Source organism: Microtus pennsylvanicus, chromosome 20 (genome assembly GCF_037038515.1).
Source record: "Microtus pennsylvanicus isolate mMicPen1 chromosome 20, mMicPen1.hap1, whole genome shotgun sequence".
Classification (NCBI taxonomy): domain Eukaryota; kingdom Metazoa; phylum Chordata; class Mammalia; order Rodentia; family Cricetidae; genus Microtus; species Microtus pennsylvanicus.
The window spans coordinates 5,442,128-5,457,279 of NC_134598.1; the positions used below are offsets into that span (position 1 = coordinate 5,442,128).

General features: G+C 38.0%; 1 protein-coding gene across 4 annotated transcripts in view; it reads right to left on the reverse strand.

Annotated features, from left to right (window-relative positions):
• Positions 1–847: 847 nt before the first annotated feature.
• Positions 848–15,152, reverse strand: part of Usp15 (ubiquitin specific peptidase 15) — a 93,268-nt gene continuing 78,963 nt past the window's right edge. For all 4 annotated transcript variants that reach the window (XM_075954563.1, XM_075954562.1, XM_075954564.1 and 1 more), the window contains 11 exons: positions 13,400–13,483; positions 13,215–13,309; positions 12,929–13,120; positions 11,265–11,380; positions 10,821–11,093; positions 10,361–10,431; positions 9,950–10,065; positions 9,356–9,505; positions 8,526–8,629; positions 6,403–6,491; positions 848–1,293 (listed from right to left, as the gene is read on the reverse strand). In XM_075954563.1, the coding sequence (XP_075810678.1) occupies positions 1,111–1,293; positions 6,403–6,491; positions 8,526–8,629; positions 9,356–9,505; positions 9,950–10,065; positions 10,361–10,431; positions 10,821–11,093; positions 11,265–11,380; positions 12,929–13,120; positions 13,215–13,309; positions 13,400–13,483 (1,473 nt within the window). In that variant the 3' untranslated portion in view covers positions 848–1,110. The remainder of the gene's footprint in view (positions 1,294–6,402; positions 6,492–8,525; positions 8,630–9,355; positions 9,506–9,949; positions 10,066–10,360; positions 10,432–10,820; positions 11,094–11,264; positions 11,381–12,928; positions 13,121–13,214; positions 13,310–13,399; positions 13,484–15,152) is intronic.

Genomic DNA, 15,152 nt, shown 5'->3' on the forward strand with positions numbered 1-15,152 from the left:
CTTCCTATGCTGCTGCACAGGTCTGACTCTGGGAACATGCAAACGCCCTCTCTCTTATACACGTGCCCTTCTGAGAAAGCTGTAAGGCTATGGTGATTTCCATCAGGAACGCACAGAGAAAGTGAACAGACCTACCTCTAGAGCCAAGTTATCAGGAGTCAAAGGCTAGCACATGGACAAAGTTCCCTCACCTAAGACTGATGCCACGTTCACTTCAGATACAGAATACTACTCAGTCTGTCCTTACGTCATAGTAACCGGGAGAGCTAAAGAGTTGGGCTAAATCACCAAAAACGGGGCAGAGAACAACAGAGAGCAAAAAAACTGAATTTGGACCAACAGTGGATGAGAGATAAGCATTTAAAGCCAAAACAAGTCTGAGATTTTGAAGAACAGATTCCAATGGCAATGAGGGATACTTACACGTGGCTGAAAAATGACTTGTGGCAGACTGTGAAATCTAGAGCCTGCTCCCACAGTGCGGTAGATGCAGTGCTTTGTGTTTTAATGATGCAACAAAAGGAAATTATGCCAAGATTATTTCTCATGGTACGATTTTTTTTTTAAACAGACCCACATTGATTAGCAGGGACAGATCTGAAAATCTGGCTTTCCAAAGACACACTGCAGTATGCGTGCCGCACGGACACTGCTGTGGAATACCGGAGTGGTGCAGACAGCAGCCTAACACACACCAACTACATTACCCAACAACTAAGTTCAGCCATAGTTTTCTTGCAGTATTATTAGAGCAAAATTAATGACCAACATCCACAAATTTAACATTTGTCATCAATTAAGTCACATCCAAAAAAATTAAAGAAAACATAATTCGTCAAAACAGCAGCAAACTTAAAAGGGATTTATTTGTGATTTCCTATATATATTTAGCTTGTAAATACAAGACCGTAGATGTATTCAGAGACAATTTCTGTTAAAGTTTTCATTGTGTTTCACTTCAAGTACTGCACAAGTTAAAATCTGATAAAGGATTTACATTCGGTTATCTGAAACGCCTCATCTCAGACTCTGTTTTAATGTGGTGGATCACTTCATTTCCATAGACACCACCAGCAGGAAAGTCTCTCTTTATGGCTTCTCGGACTTTCATTAATTAGTGTGCATACAGTTTTCATTTTCTATGTCATTGTCATTATCATTGCTGTCTTCGTCACTTTCCAGGGGGATACCTGTGGCAGCTGAAGCACCTTTAGTTTCTCGGTCAAGAGGGAAGAAGCCGGTTCCGCTGAAAGTGTCTTGTCTCTGGTAGAAGAGTACGTACGCTGCTTTGGACTGTCAAACAAGCAGAGGATGTCAACACACAAAGATCATATTTGATACAGTATGGATTTTTAGCTAACAACCAATTTTAGTGACAAAAAATAAAATAGAAAAACTACACATGACCAAATGGAAGTTTATAAAATTGGCTAAATGTAATTATTTCTATGCTTAAAAATAAGTATTTTCATTCAATATAAATTGGACTAAGAAATAGATACAGCTGAAACACAATGAACTTATTTACTATAATATGAAATACAATTGTTTTGCTTTCTTTTAATGTGTCTTTCTAGCCAAGACTACATGTTTCAGCTCAGCCTTGACCTCCAGCGCAATGTCCTCTTACTGTATTAACACTTCCCTGATGGATAAAAATGTTGAACATTGTCCCCAGTATTTATCAGGAAAATACTAATTTTTAAAAAAAGGACATGAAAGCACAAGAAGATTACTAAGGAATTGAAAAGGGGAAGAGAGGAAGAAAGACAAGAGAATAAAAGTTTTTCCTTTTTGAGAGATATACTTTCCTTGTGTAGCCCTGGCTGTCCTGGAACTCATTCTGTAGACCTAGTAGCTCTGCAGAAACCAGAGATCCACCTGCCTCTGCCTCCTGAGAGCTGGGACTAAAGGTGTGCAGCCATAACTCACAGCTTAAAAAAATTATTTTAAAATAATATTTTCCATCAACCATAACTATAGATTTTAAAATTTATTAATTTTTAAACATTTATATTAGTTTTGTCTGCATGTACGTCTGAGCATCACTTAGAAACTCAATGCGTGAAGAAGTCAGAAGAGAACACTGGATCCCATGGAACCAGAGTTAGAGACAGTTGTGAACTTCCATGTGGGTGCTGGGAATCAAAATCAGGCTCTTATCCACTGAGCCATCTTTCTTGCTCTTGTATCATTAAAAAAAAAAAAGTCAGGCTGAATATATGAATCTACAGAAAATTAAAATATTTCTGCCGAGCAAAGGAAACAATCAGCAAAGTAAACTGACAGTCCACATAATGACAGAAAAATCTTTGCTAGCTACATCTCAGACAGTTAAATCTACATTAAATATATAAAGAACTAAAAAAAATTAAACACCCTCCCAATCAAAAATGTCAATCAATAAATGGGCCAATGAAATATACATTTCTTAAACTCAAATAGCCAATAGTTTTAAAAATATTAATCAGGTTTAGCCATAAGAAAATGCAAATTCAGAGTATCCATCTCACTGCAGTCAGCGTGGCTAAGATCAAGAAATAAAGGATAGGTGCTGTTGAGGATGTAGGGAAAGCGGACCTTCATTAACTGCTGGTGGTAGTGGGAACTAGTCCAGACAGCCCGTTATATTGCTGCTACATTCACACAACAGTGAATCACAACCAGTCTATATATATATTCATTAACAGATGACTGGATGCTGAAAATAAGATGTATGTGTGAGTGTATATATATGTATATATATATGAAACACATACACAATGGGATTTTATTTAACAGTCAAGAAAAATGAAATAATACATTTTCAGGAAAATAAATGATCTAGTGGGATGACTTGGGCTCAAAAAATATAAAAATCCTATTTTCTCATAAGCAAATTCCAACTTTTCAATGTTTTATGCATGTATGTATTTAATATTTTATGCACACATGTATTCTTATGTATGTATGCACACACGTATTTAACATATGTGTGTATTTAAGTGGTTTTGAGAGTGGGTACAGGCAATGAAATCATATAGCAAACCATGAGAAAGGAACAGGAGGTTCTGGGAAAAGGAGTGCGTGAGAGAACACACGACACACAAGTGGCCAAGAGGCTGTGGGGGTTGACGGGTGCAAGGGACAAGAGAAAAGGGGAGGAAAGGAAATCAACAAAAAATGTGCATGAAATGTCATAATGAAACCTAGTATTCTGTAAGCTAACAAAAACAAAAGATAGTCCAGGCTGAGCTGGAACTTGCAACATAGTGCAAGATGCTCTGAACTTGTGATCCCCTGCCTGAGTCTCTGAAATGCTAAGATCCCAGACATGTGCCACCAGAGCTGGTCAATCACTCTGATTCCTTATGTACTATGCCAGACATCTCTCTCCAGCTTAATCAATACTTAAGTTTTTCTGCATCAAAAACCACTCCCAAGAGAACTTCCATTCTCCATTCCCCACAATCCTTCTCTTCCTCTCCTTGGGCTGGTAGAGTGGCCACCATCTCACCAACAGTCCTAAGCAACCTAATGGAATGGCTTGCTGCGGGGTGACAGTGTCTCAGTCAACTAGTGGCCTTGTAAAGTAATACTGGTCCATCTCTCAGGAGCATCAACATCTCACCATGTCTTCTGTCCAGTAACCTGCATCTTCAGTGACACCACTTCTCCTTGAGCCCACTCTCTGCCAGTTCCCTCACTAAGTCCTTTAGAACACATGTTCTGCCCTCAGAACCCATCATTCTCAATTTGATTCCCTCATTAGGCATCCTAGCACCCAGACAGTAGGACTATCACGAGGCCGAGGCCAGCCTGGACTACACAGTGAGACCCCGGCTCAGGAGAGAATCTACTTCTCACCCTGAACTTGAGTTAAGTATTAGCGTCCCACTACAAGAACATGCCCGCAACTAGGTATCATGCACTCCAAATGTCACTGGCGAACTTTCTTCCAGTTTTGGTAAATCTTGCATTTCTCATCTTCATAGGCAACTCCAGTCAGGTTTTACCAATTCCATCTAGTAACTATTTCACAAGCTCATCTTCTTCATGTCCAGATTATTTTAAGTGCTGAAATGACCCGTCAACCTGCTGGATAGCCTTTCTGCTCTTTTACTCGGTTCCTTCAATCTCCCTTGTTTACTGTTCTCTGAGAGAAGTGCACACATACACAGTGCTGTCGGGTGACTTACCAATCCATTACCTAGCTGCCCAGAGTTTAACATCTAGGATGTCAGTTTTCTTTACCTGACCACTAATCTGATTTTGTCTCATTTCACTACCTGATTTCTGATTTCTTCCCAAAAACCCTATATAAACTTTCCTTTTCAGTCATGTCAAATGATTTTCTATTCTGTCAAAATGCCACACTTTGCCACTCCTCCTTGTCTAGAACACCTGCTATGCGCCTATGTAATTTACACCTATCTATACTAGCAGAGTCAGGACACACGCCACCTTGGCGACACGGGCTTTCTATACTCTTGTTTGTTCAAGCACAGCAGTTCTGTTTCTCAGAGACATACTTAAAAGTAATTGTCATGTTATGATGTTAATCTTCCGTTCTTGGCTGGTCAGGGATAGAGACAGCAAAATACACACAGCTGTTTAGAATGGCGTTCTCACTATGCCATCCCAGACACGTACACAAAGGTATTCAGATACTAGTTGACTAAATGAAGAATCTCGGTTAAAATATATAGCAGCATCAAATCCACCTTTTATTTTTGGGGGTTAGTCTCAACATAGGTCAGGCTTGTTTCAAACTCATTATATCACAAAGAATGTCCCTGAGATCCTGATGTTCTTGCCTCCACTGTCTGGGTTCTGGGAATACAGGATTGTGTGTGGAATCAAACTCATGGCCTCTATCTATGAGCTACGTTATCAGTTCCCAAACTGTTTTATAAGCAAGATAAATTTTTATTTGAAGGCAGTATTAGGGCAGTTCATTTTAGGATGTTTGGGCTGAAAGATTAGAAAAAATAGACTCATATAATTATTTTTAAAAATAATATAGAATTCAAGCATGTTTTTGTTACAGATGTCATCTTATAAGCTATATATAATATTGCCTAGGTATGAAGAAAGATATATACCATAGAGGTTTGTGTAAGAACATTCTTTGGTATTGGTACAATAGCAACACTGTTTATGAACACGTTCTCAGAACACATACAAACTATAAGACTGCATAGCATACACATAAACACACATGGGGATGGGAGAGAAAGGAAAAGATACAAAAAGTTATTTTGGACCTATTTATAAAATGACAGATTACATCTACACCAATAAATGGGCTCAGAAGTTTAGTAACTTGCTCTAAGAAGCTGAACTCTTGAAACAAACAAATGAACAACAATAAGAAAACATAAACTAAAACCTAATGTCTATTCTAAGTAGTATTTAATCTGGGGACAAAGGAGTCAGTGTTTCTAACATCTCTGAGACCTACACAGAAAATACCACAAGAAAATACTGCTACTTCTCTTTTTAACCAAAAACAAACAAACAAACAAAAAAAACCAAACTTCTAAAATAGGTGTTCTGTCTGGATATATGTCTGTGTAGCATGTGCAGGTATGGTGTTGTGGAGGCCAAGAGGGCAACAGATCTCCTGCAACAGGAGTTATGGTTGTGTCGGCTGCTGGGAATGGAACCTGCATCCTCTGGAAGAGCAGTCAGAGCAGAGAGACTTCTGAGTCCTCTCTCCAGCTCCCTTAGATCTCTTACTCTTAATACTGTAGCTAATAAGTGCAGATTAGAGAAAAACAAGCTTCTATGGAACGACTCAGTTTTGCTCTTTTTTTTTTTTTAAAAAAAAACCCACATACTATAATCTTCTTCCATCAATTAATATTTGGAAATAAAAATGTACTCTGTTGTGAAACAAAACAAACACTAGTGTGCAGAGAGAACCTCCTGACTCTTCTACTAACGAGAAGATGCAGAGCGACACCTGCAGCAGGCTGGCCTTTTAACAATCTGTAAACCCTGCACATCCTCATGTGTCTAACAGCCTGACCATCAGCAGCCAGAGTCTGAGTAGCCCAGAGCAGCGCAGACTTCTCCAGAGGAAAACAAGTTCCCATCAGAAACTTGTTTCATCTGAAAATGACAAGACAAATTTTCACACTACAATTTATGGTTCTCATAAAGAGAAAATTCTGAAGATAAATTTCCAACCAACCATCTTCTACATACTGAAATCAGAACACGAGCCTTTAGCCAAAGCAGCTGCTGAAGTGTGGACTAGTGTTCCAAAGGGCCCTTTTTCTTTTCTATTTTTGAGATAGAATTTCTCTGCATAGCCCTGGTTGTCCCGGAACTCTGTAGAGCAGGCTGGCAACTGTTAAATTTGTATTACCCTGTAAGCTGCTGGCCCACGAGCTCAGCAAGTGAAGGCATACTTACCACAATTTGGTCTTCAGACGCAGTGGAGACACTACTGTCATCAAAATAGTACCACTTTCCATCATCTTTATTTTTTGCAAAAGCAGTATCTAATGAAAAAATATAATTACTTCTATGACTGGAGTATCTATGGCTTTGGGGGGGATTCTCAAAACTCTATAATCACCTACATAAGAAATATCTACTAAATGACATGATAATCATCTATACAGGCATAATATATATTCACTTGATTTGACAAAGGCTTTTAGAATAGTTTCTAGCAATTAAAAGGCTTAAGACATACTTTTTTCCTAAGATGAAACGTGATTTTTTTCAGAAGAGGAAAAATAGCATTATTATTATTTTTTAATTAACAGCGATTATGTGACCAGGAGCAGCTATGTACTGTGCCCACACTAAGGTGTTCCCGTTACACTTCACACTGTAAATACAGAGACCAAGGCTTCCAGAAGCAGACTTTGTTAAGGCACTGTAGCTGATATGCAGCAGAGCTAGGACTTAAAACCAAGACTGCTTCTGCATCGAGAATTTCTATTTATTTACTTATTTATTTAAATTTTCTATATTTTCTTTTCTAACAACTCTACTTAATCTGTACTTTTTACACATTAGAATTTCTTCTGTCTTTAATGACAGAACAAGAGAAAGATAAAAAATACAGCGACTTCATTATCCATGCTCTGTACAGACCATCTACTTAAAACTCCTGTGTGCTAACAGAGCTCTTCCCAACACGGTCATTCACTTGCGCTGGCTTTAATGAGGAACTGAAAAGCAGCTTCCTTCGTGCATCCCTCAAACCTTTCTTTTGCTCCTCCTTCCATCCACTAGGATTCACTACTGAAGAGCTGTGCACGTCCTTGTTCGGAACTCTTTCGAGGATCCACCAACTCAACAGTATTATGTCTTTGTTCTGTCTACTTTCTTAAACCTGCTGAACTCATTTGAGGGAAGCCTACTGTGTGTGGTGAGTTTGCTACCTGAACTCAAGAGAATTGCAGTATAGACAATGCACTTACAGAAAAAAACATATTCTCAGTCTTAAAGAAAATATATAATCTCAGATTAAATAAATAATAAATAAAAGTCTTTGAAAATAGTAGCAAGATAAGTCTTTGGGGAAGATTATTAAAAAGTCATAGTGAGAAAACAATAAAAAAATAGCCTGACAGTAACTATAAATAGTCTAAAATAAATTGGAATTTGGGTGAAATGAATATACTTTTAGAGAAATGGAAAAATGTTCAAATATACAAATAAGAAAAAGAAAACTGCCCAATAATATCATAATAGTCCAGCAATGACATAAGTAGAAAATTTTATGGGGTAAAGTCCATAGTTTGACAGAGAATTCCAGTATGCCTGATGGATAATTATTCCCCATATTGTTCTGATGATTGCAGGAAATAAAAAAATCCAATCTAGCTTCTTTATAACCATAAGTTCAATCAAAATGAAGTAATAATAATAATAAAAGACTCATGAATGAAATTGTTAACAGTCCTTATGAGTCAACTTTGCATTAAAAATGACAAAAAGACAAATTCAAGAATGAAAATCTGCCACAGTCAACCTCGGACGATCTGGCACTCAGTTTTGTCAAGAATGCCCCTTCTGGGTAGTTCAAAGGAACCCTCAGCTAACATCATCAACCGTGACATTTCACAGTCTTAGAGTGGTAAGGAGTTAAATGTGATTTAAGTGGCAAGATACAGTGCAATCAATTTAAGTCACCAGTGGTGAAAGCAACAGATTAAACAGGCATGAACTGACAAGATTAAGTCTAAAGTCTTAGGAAAGTTACTAAAATCATTAGAAAGTTATTAAAATCATTGCTTACGTTAGCACATGTGCATAGTCTACAAGAACACAACACAGACATGTTAGCAGGAAGAGAATGAAGAATGGGGAGGGAAGCACCTGAACAGACCCAGGCCTTCAGTTGAGGAGGATTAACCAATCCCTTTAGAACCGGGTTTTAAAATAAAGCTGATTCATTCATTTACAAGGTATTGAACAATGATTACATGCAAGATACACCTGACAATTTATTTACTTTAAAAAGTATGAACTATCTTACAGGAGAAACTACAGATGGGAAAAATGGTAAAACAACTTACAATGTCCACCTCCCATCCCTCCATAGTGGTTGGAAACAGCAATCAAATTATAGCGGCAAGGGCCTGCATTTGGATTAATCAGGAATTCTGACATATCCAAGTCACTGTTAAAGAAGAATTCAGTTAAGTTATGCTTTCGTTAGAACTAATGAAAATCTTTTTCTTTTAAAACAATAAATTCTAGTGTCTTCTGTTAGTACTGACTCTCACATATGCACGTACACAATCATTAATACAATATCTCACACACACAGATACCCCTCATACAAGAAATTACCTAGAGATAACCTACCAAACAAATTAAATACTGAGATTTGAGTGTTTGGAAATCCTTGTCTCAAAGTGATAACTTGACAATAAATGCTATTCTGATTAATGTCTTCATGCTAACACATTTAATTTATAGTGTGCCAGCATTTTTTCAAGATGAAAAGTGAAAAGCAACTTCTTTATGAACATTCAAGAGTTAAGAGCTTGGAGAACCCACTGCTGCCACTTTTCCCAGCAAGTACACTCTCTGTGTTCTCCACAAAGATGGGTGTGGCTCCCACCCTCAACAAAGAAGCACCTTTTGCTGCAGAAGGAGATCACTTTCAGTCGAAACTGGTCAATATGTAGAGACAGAAGGTCTGTGGGAGTGCTTGTTTCCAATGAATACAGTCACAACAAATTGTGAAATAGTGATCCTGACAAATTATTAGAACTAGTCGAAGCTTCGAGGCTTAAACTGGTCCGAATATATCTGACATTTACTATGATAAAACAGGAATATCATCACATCAGTTTGAAAAAAGAAGATCCAATGCTTACTGAATACAGTTTAAACTTACCTGATGGGAAAATCGACTAGTGTATCTAACTTGTCCCTCATGTAGCGACTATAGGAAAATCGTTTGAGATGCACCACAAGCACTGGAGGCAGGGACCATAAATCCAACTTCTTTGTGGCTTGCTGGTGTTCTTTACAATTTGGACAATACCTACAGAGAAGAAAAAAGTCATACAGCTTGACAGAGGCTCAAACAAAAGATTTGTATTAATGAAAACTACAAATCAAAAATCAATGTTTACTAAGTTTTACATTTTATCAGTAATTACTGTACACTTAATATATGTGAACATGAAAACAATTCCTTGTTATTTTTATCTCATACATTTTTCAGATAAGCTTAATCATTATAAATATATAGATAAATATTCAAAGAAATGATGAAAGTGGTTATTAAAGAAAAGGCAGTCATGAGAGTAAAGGTAACCATTGTAATACTTTAAAAAGGGTGTCAGCACCCCTGTTTAGACTAGAACTTACTATCTAATGATCTTACTAAAAATTTAAGGAAGCTTAGTTAATATTTTGCCAACATTACCAGAGTAAATCTTTAAAGAAAAGGAACTAGACACAACCATCTAACGTCTTTTCTCACCAGGGGTCTTCAGCACCGAGTTTTTCTTTTGTTGTAAAGAGCTCAATGCAGTCTTTCAATTTCACGAAGGGTTTTTTTGGAGGTTTATATTCCACACTTTCATGTTTTTCAAAATCCTAAAGAGAAGCATTTCTCGAGTTCAGAGAACAAACGAAACAGAACTCAAGCATCTTAGTGACTTATCTTACTAAGAATACTGAAAATATACCAGCTTATGAACGAATAAGGACACAGAAAGCATGTTCAAAACCAACCTTTTGCCTTAAAAAGTAAACAGGTTCATGATTTTCTTTTTTTTTATGGTTAAAAATAAACATATATGTAGAAGCAAGGGAGAAGAGAGGAGTAAGGGCCAGCTCTCAACAGTCATGTGAAAAAGGCAAAGACGGCCCAGAAGGAGTGAGGGCTCACCTCGGCAGCATTCTCATCAAAGTATCTCTTTTTCAAATCAGGATCCCAGTCCAAAGCCAGAAAAGATCTTTCTAAGGTGGAAAAATATTTTTTCATGAAAAATGCCATAAGCTTTAGTTTTAAAATAAACAATATCTTAATGCCAACATATATATACTACAGAAAAGAAAGAGCAATTTCTTTAAAGCACTATTTTCTACTTGCACTAGGTGATCAGGGCAAACACTAACAGCTATTTCCAAGTCACTGAATAACCTAAGCATTAAAAAAGTAATATAAAGCTAAAGCATACATACACTAACCTCATTTTAGTATCACTTATTATATGAAGACATTAAGGCTTTTATTCCTTATAGACAAGTATTTATTTTCATGACAGGTCTAAATTTCATGGTCTACACCTAAAAATACTTTGTTATGCTTAAGTTCAGTGTTCAAACTATTTCTCACAGACACTCACCATCTAGCCGAAGCTGCCTATCATCAAATCTTATATGCCTGGTGTCATCTTTGATGTAGTTGATATCAGTGTTGCCTAAATTGATGAACTGGAATGTAAACAATCGCTTTTTGTGTCCCGTGAGTTGACCTTTGCAAGTTTCTTCAGTACACAACCCATTTTCAGAATCGTTGTCTCCTCCAACCGAATCTTCAGACTGACTGTTGTCATTCTCTGAGGGAAGCTCTTGATCCTGGCTGGACTCATCATCTGGCTCATCTGTCTCCATCTCACCTGGGCATTTAAATAAGAATCTTTACATTAGCCATACACTACCTTTCAAAGTAGGTATTACTTTTCCATATCGACTCTTGTGTTTTAGCTTATTAATTCAGATCTCAACCTTTTCTTTGGGGCAATATTGTCTAGGTCAGAAGTGTTTAGGATATGACAAGAAAGTCTTACTTGGTGAGCCTTCTTCATGTATGCCATTTGGGCCGTTCCCATTAATATTCTGGTCCTCACAGCAACGCAGGGGTCCATCAGTTTCCTCACTTTCAGTAGACATCTTGACATACCGGCTGCAGTAAAATCAGGCAGCCAATAAGCTTGTAAAATTAACTTTCCATTTTACTTAATAAACAATTTTAATTCAAACTCCAACCTAGCACTCATATAGTAAAGCTGAATAACAATTTATATCTGGGTTGCTTTTAATATAACAAAGTGATTTACTTCTAGAATTTTTGCTTTTTACTGCTACTGTTTTTGAGAAAGAGTATCACTGTGTACCTGCAGTCGGCTCGGAACTCTCTATGTAGACCAGGCTGGCCCTGAACTAGTTCTCCTGTCTCTGCCTCCTCAGTTCTGGAATTAAAGGAATGTGCCACTACACCTGGTTGCATGTTCTTTTCAATTTTTTAAAATTTAATTATATTTTTGTTTATCTGTGTGCATATATAGATTAGAGGACAAACTTGTAGCTTCTGGCTCTTTCCTTCTACCTCATCAGCTTCAGGGATTGAATTCAGGTTTTTGGGCATGGTGGCAAGCATCCTTACCTACTGAATCATCTCATCAGTTCTGGTTTTTCCAAGTTTTATATGTTAAAAGTACAGCACAGTAGATCACTTCTGAACTTAAAAGTAAGAATTTTATAAATGATACTCATTACCATGCTGTATATTGTTGCTAGGAACACTTTTATATTTGTGCAATGTGATTTTCATAAATGGATCATGAATTTATAATGATTTGGTTTATAGAAAATAAAAAGAATGTCAGCCATAAGGGTAAAATAAAGGTCTTTAATTGTATTCATCATACCTTATTTACTTGAAGACTATAAAAAAGAAATCAGCTGTGCGGTGGTGGCGCATGCCTCCCAGCACTCAGGAGGCACAGGTAGGCAGATCTCTGTGAGTTTGAGGCCAGCCTGGTCTACAAGAGCTAATTCCAGGACAGGCTCTAAAGCTACAGAGAAACCCTGTCTCAACGTTCCCCCCCTCAAAAAAAAATTCATAAAAAAAAAAATCAAAGTGTGGTACACTATCTCACCATCTGCCACAAAAGCTTATTCTTTTAAATCCACATGCATTAAAAAATGACCATTTGACATTTATTATGATTTCTCGTTTGTTCTTATATTACATTTATCTGCCAACTAAAACTTCCAACAGTAAACTTTTGGTGTAAAACAGCTAAGAATTCATGTTTCTGGATTTGAAATAATCTCAGTTGTGTATTTTATGTGAATAAGTCAAGGGACTAAATTGTCATTTTATTTTTACTTCATTATTGGGGGGTAAGAGTTGAGGCACTCTTTGATATAGTCCAGAATGGCCTCAGATATACAATATAAAAGAAACAGTATTCTTGATTTTCCGGCCTCCACATCAAGTGCTGAAATTGTAAGTACACTTCCCAACCCCAGTCCATGCTGCGGGGTCTCATGCTGGACTGAGATCACAGGTGTTCATCACTGCCATACCTGGCTGCCATCAACTTTCTATCAGTTTGGTTAGAGATGTGTATAACACTCTGGTAGTACTTGAACAATGACATTCATTAGCTATTTTATATTTTATTCTCATGTTTATTTTGCATAGTTCAGCTTATTTGGCACTTACCACATTCTCAAGAGTAGAAGATTATAGAGTTTATCTTCAGTATTGTTTCGTGGTACAGCCATAAGAAAAGGCTGACCAAACAGTGAAGAGCCAGTATGGTGGGTATAACTTGAGTGTCTGAATTTTTCTCTTAGGCAAACAGGAATAACCACATGTTCTGTGTCTTCTGTCCTGTTGATGTTAATTTCAAACCTACAAGGGCGGGAATGACCATAAGTTTTACGTTAGTTCTTTAAATTTTTTACCCTCCCCCCCACAACAGACTGTAAATGGATATTATACTTACACATAAATGTCATCCCGCTCCATAATACTACTGAGGTTCTCATCCATGGCAAATATCCTATGAAATCTATGATTGTATATGTCAGTGACTATCATCTAGAAGAAAATAAATGTCTATTAAGCTGGTTTTACAATACTGAGAAACCAAACCCCAATTTCCATACTTCAATCTCAGAAACATCTCACCTTATCTGCAGGCACTCCTGACAAAGCAGACAACGCTGTACAAAGATCTAGTATATTTCCAATTTTGGGCACAATAACTTTGTACTAAAAAACAAACAGAAACTGTAATGAATCTATGGCACTGGGAAAACACTCAACATTCAAGTGTCAACTCCTGGGTGATAATGTCCATCACAAGGACTTCCTAGCTGTACTGTACGCTGTTCACTGAATCAAAGACCTACCTTAGCCCACCTCCTGGACCTGTCACCACGAAGCTGTTTCTGGGGTCTTACACTCAATAGGTTACTTCTTACCTCTTTTTGGTTACTGTACAGATTTCTAGTCCTTAGGATGCTTTTCTCTCTACTGTCATGATGTCATTCACCTAGACTCCACCCTCTTATTATTTTAACCACCCTGCAACAAAATCTTTGTTTTTTCTGCTCAGTTCTATTTTTGTTGAACTGTGATTTGAATTAAGAATGACTCCCATATGCTTATATGTTTGAATGCTTAGTCATGAGAGAATGATGTTATTTGAAAGGATTAGGAGTTGTGTCACTGGGGATGGGTTTCAAAAGTCCAAGCCAGTCCCATTGTGCTTCTCTTTCTGCTGCCTATGGATCTGGATGTAGGGCTCTCAGCTCCTTCTCCAGCACCATGTCTGCCTGCATGCTGCCATGCTTTCCGCCATGATGACAATGGACTAAATAAAACCTCTGGACTGTAAGCCAGTGTCAATGGACTGTTTCCTTTAAAGAGTTGCCGTGGCCACGGTGTCTCCACAGCAACAGAGAGATATTAACTTTCTCACAGAGTTTGTATATGCTGAGAGAACTTCTCAAACCTCAGCACTGGCGGGCTACAAATCAGAGTTGAGTTCACCACTGCCAGGAGCACTTCTGTGGGTCACTCCCTTGTCCAGGAGCACTTCTGTGGGTCACTCCCTTGTCCAGGAGCACTTCTGTGGGTCACTCCCTTGTCCAGGAGCACTTCTGTGGGTCACTCCCTTGTCCAGGAGCACTTCTGTGGGTCACTCCCTTGTCCAGGAGCACTTCTGTGGGTCACTCCCTTGTCCAGGAGCACTTCTGTGGTCACTCCCTTGTCCAGGAGCACTTCTGTGGTCACTCCCTTGTCCAGGAGCACTTCTGTGGTCACTCCCTTGTCCAGGAGCACTTCTGTGGTCACTCCCTTGTCCAGGAGCACTTCTGTGGTCACTCCCTTGTCCAGCATGCAGTAGCTATTTGCATCTGCTCCATTTCTTAGCATTCTATTTCCTTTCTCCTTTCACTCCCTGAAGAACACTTCACCTAGAAAACTGAAGCCTCTTTAAGTAGGAAAGTCTGGCTTCCTGTCCTTTACAAACCTCAAGTCCAGAGGTTGTTTTGGTCCTGTCTCTGAGACTACGAGAAGACAGAGATCTTTCTTCCCATGCACACCTGACCCTAACACCTAAGAATGCTATCTTTTTCTTTTTTGACACCTAAACTCCTTCTCCATTTACCTTAACTTCATGTGAGTACCGAAATATACACAAGTCTTAAAAAATTAACAAATCCCTAAACCAAAATAGTCCTTTACTGTCTTTCCCTATCAATTCCCCATTTCCTAGAGCTCCCTGTGTCACTGAAAACTCAAGCGGTCTCACTTCAGTTTAAGAATATAAGTTTAATGAATACTGAGTATCTCTGTCTAGATTTTCCTCATGTGCCCCAAACACAAGTGCAGGTGTGCCTCAATCCTTCCATCACTTTGAATGAAGGAGCTGGTA